At 47.1% G+C, this 1,345-nt stretch overlaps 1 protein-coding gene across 1 annotated transcript in view; it reads right to left on the bottom strand.

Annotated features, from left to right (window-relative positions):
* The window catches only part of Pigl (phosphatidylinositol glycan anchor biosynthesis class L), a 57,040-nt gene that overhangs the window by 11,930 nt on the left and 43,765 nt on the right, over positions 1-1,345 (bottom strand). The window contains exon 3 of the mRNA XM_021213721.2: positions 915-1,005. Coding sequence (XP_021069380.1) covers positions 915-1,005 — 91 coding nt within the window. The remainder of the gene's footprint in view (positions 1-914; positions 1,006-1,345) is intronic.

The raw sequence follows: 1,345 nt of genomic DNA, 5'->3' as shown, positions 1-1,345 counted from the left end.
AATCTTAAAAAAAAAAAAATGGAGGCAAGCAAGCTGGGTATAGTGGTGCATGCCTTTAACCCCATCACTCCAGGTTGATCTCTTTGAGTTTCAAGGTTAACCTGGTCTACACAGTGAGACCGTGTCACAAACAAACAAATGATTGTGAGCCTAGCCTTTAACGGCTGAGCCATCTCTCCAGCTCATTGACAGAGCCAGGGCTTATGCACAAAGCTTTGGGTGAGGTCCGCAGAGCCCCCTACTCCCCTATATGTTTCTGGAAGCTGCTAATACTAGATCTTTATTTTTATTTCATGTGCATTCATGTTTTGCCTGCATGTATGTCTGCATGAAGGTGTCAGATCCCCAAAACTGCCATGTAGGTGCTGGGCCAGCCCCAGCATTTACAACTTTCATCTTCAAGGTGAGAATGCTACCCTAACTGTAAAGCCACTTGGTGCTAGAAGTTCTGTGCCAGTGCGAGTCCTACACAGCTTCCTGGGGTGCTGAATTTTCAGGGGAAAGGTGGAGAGGCAGGACACGGTTTGAAAAATGCTTTTCTCAAGCCTGAGGGTTGAGAACTTGTTCAGTCCATCATAAATAAGATGGAAGGGAATTGCTTACTCTTCCTCTCACTCCTTTGTCCTCTCTCTTCTCTCTCCTCTTCCCTTTCTCTCTGTCTTCTCCCCTCTCTCCTTTCTCTTTGTCTTCTCCTCTCCTCTCCTCTCTTTCTCCATGCATTTCTATAATAAAGCTCTTAAACCATAAAAAAAAAAAAAAAGATGGAAGGGAATTGAAAGGCGTGGCTGCCCTTCAGTGGGATTAGCAGACAACCTTTTAGAATGGGCTTGAAGCAGAGACAGCCATGAGGCAAGTAGCTAGCCCTGTGACAGGATGGAGACCCTGCTTCTCCACTTGGAGTGCCATTCGCTTACCAGGTCAGTGCCGTTGGCATGTATGTGCTGGAGGAGGGTGCTGGCCACATGTTCCGTGTCCCACTGCACTTCTGGATCATCCGGAAACTCCCTGCAAGAGAGAAGCACACCAGAACCCTTTCAAGGTGGAAATAGCCTTTTGTTTGTTTGTTTGTTTGTTTGTTTTTCAAGACAGGGTTTCTCTGTGTAGCCCTGGCTGTCCTGGAACTTGCTCTAGGCTGGTCTCGAACTCACAGAGATTTACCAGTCTCCCCCTTCGGAGTGCTGGAATTTAAGGTGTGTGCCATTGCCACCACCAGCACCAGCACCAGCACCATCACCACCACCTGGGCTGGAATAACCTTTTGAGACCCAGCGGGTGTGCACAGCTTTGTGAGGAGTTTTTGTCAGTGTGGAGATTCCTCTACTCTTTTTTTTTTTTTTTTTTTTGA

This window comes from Mus pahari, chromosome 14 (assembly GCF_900095145.1).
Source record: "Mus pahari chromosome 14, PAHARI_EIJ_v1.1, whole genome shotgun sequence".
NCBI classification, from domain to species: Eukaryota; Metazoa; Chordata; class Mammalia; order Rodentia; family Muridae; genus Mus; species Mus pahari.
This window is presented reverse-complemented; position numbering and strand designations above follow the sequence as displayed.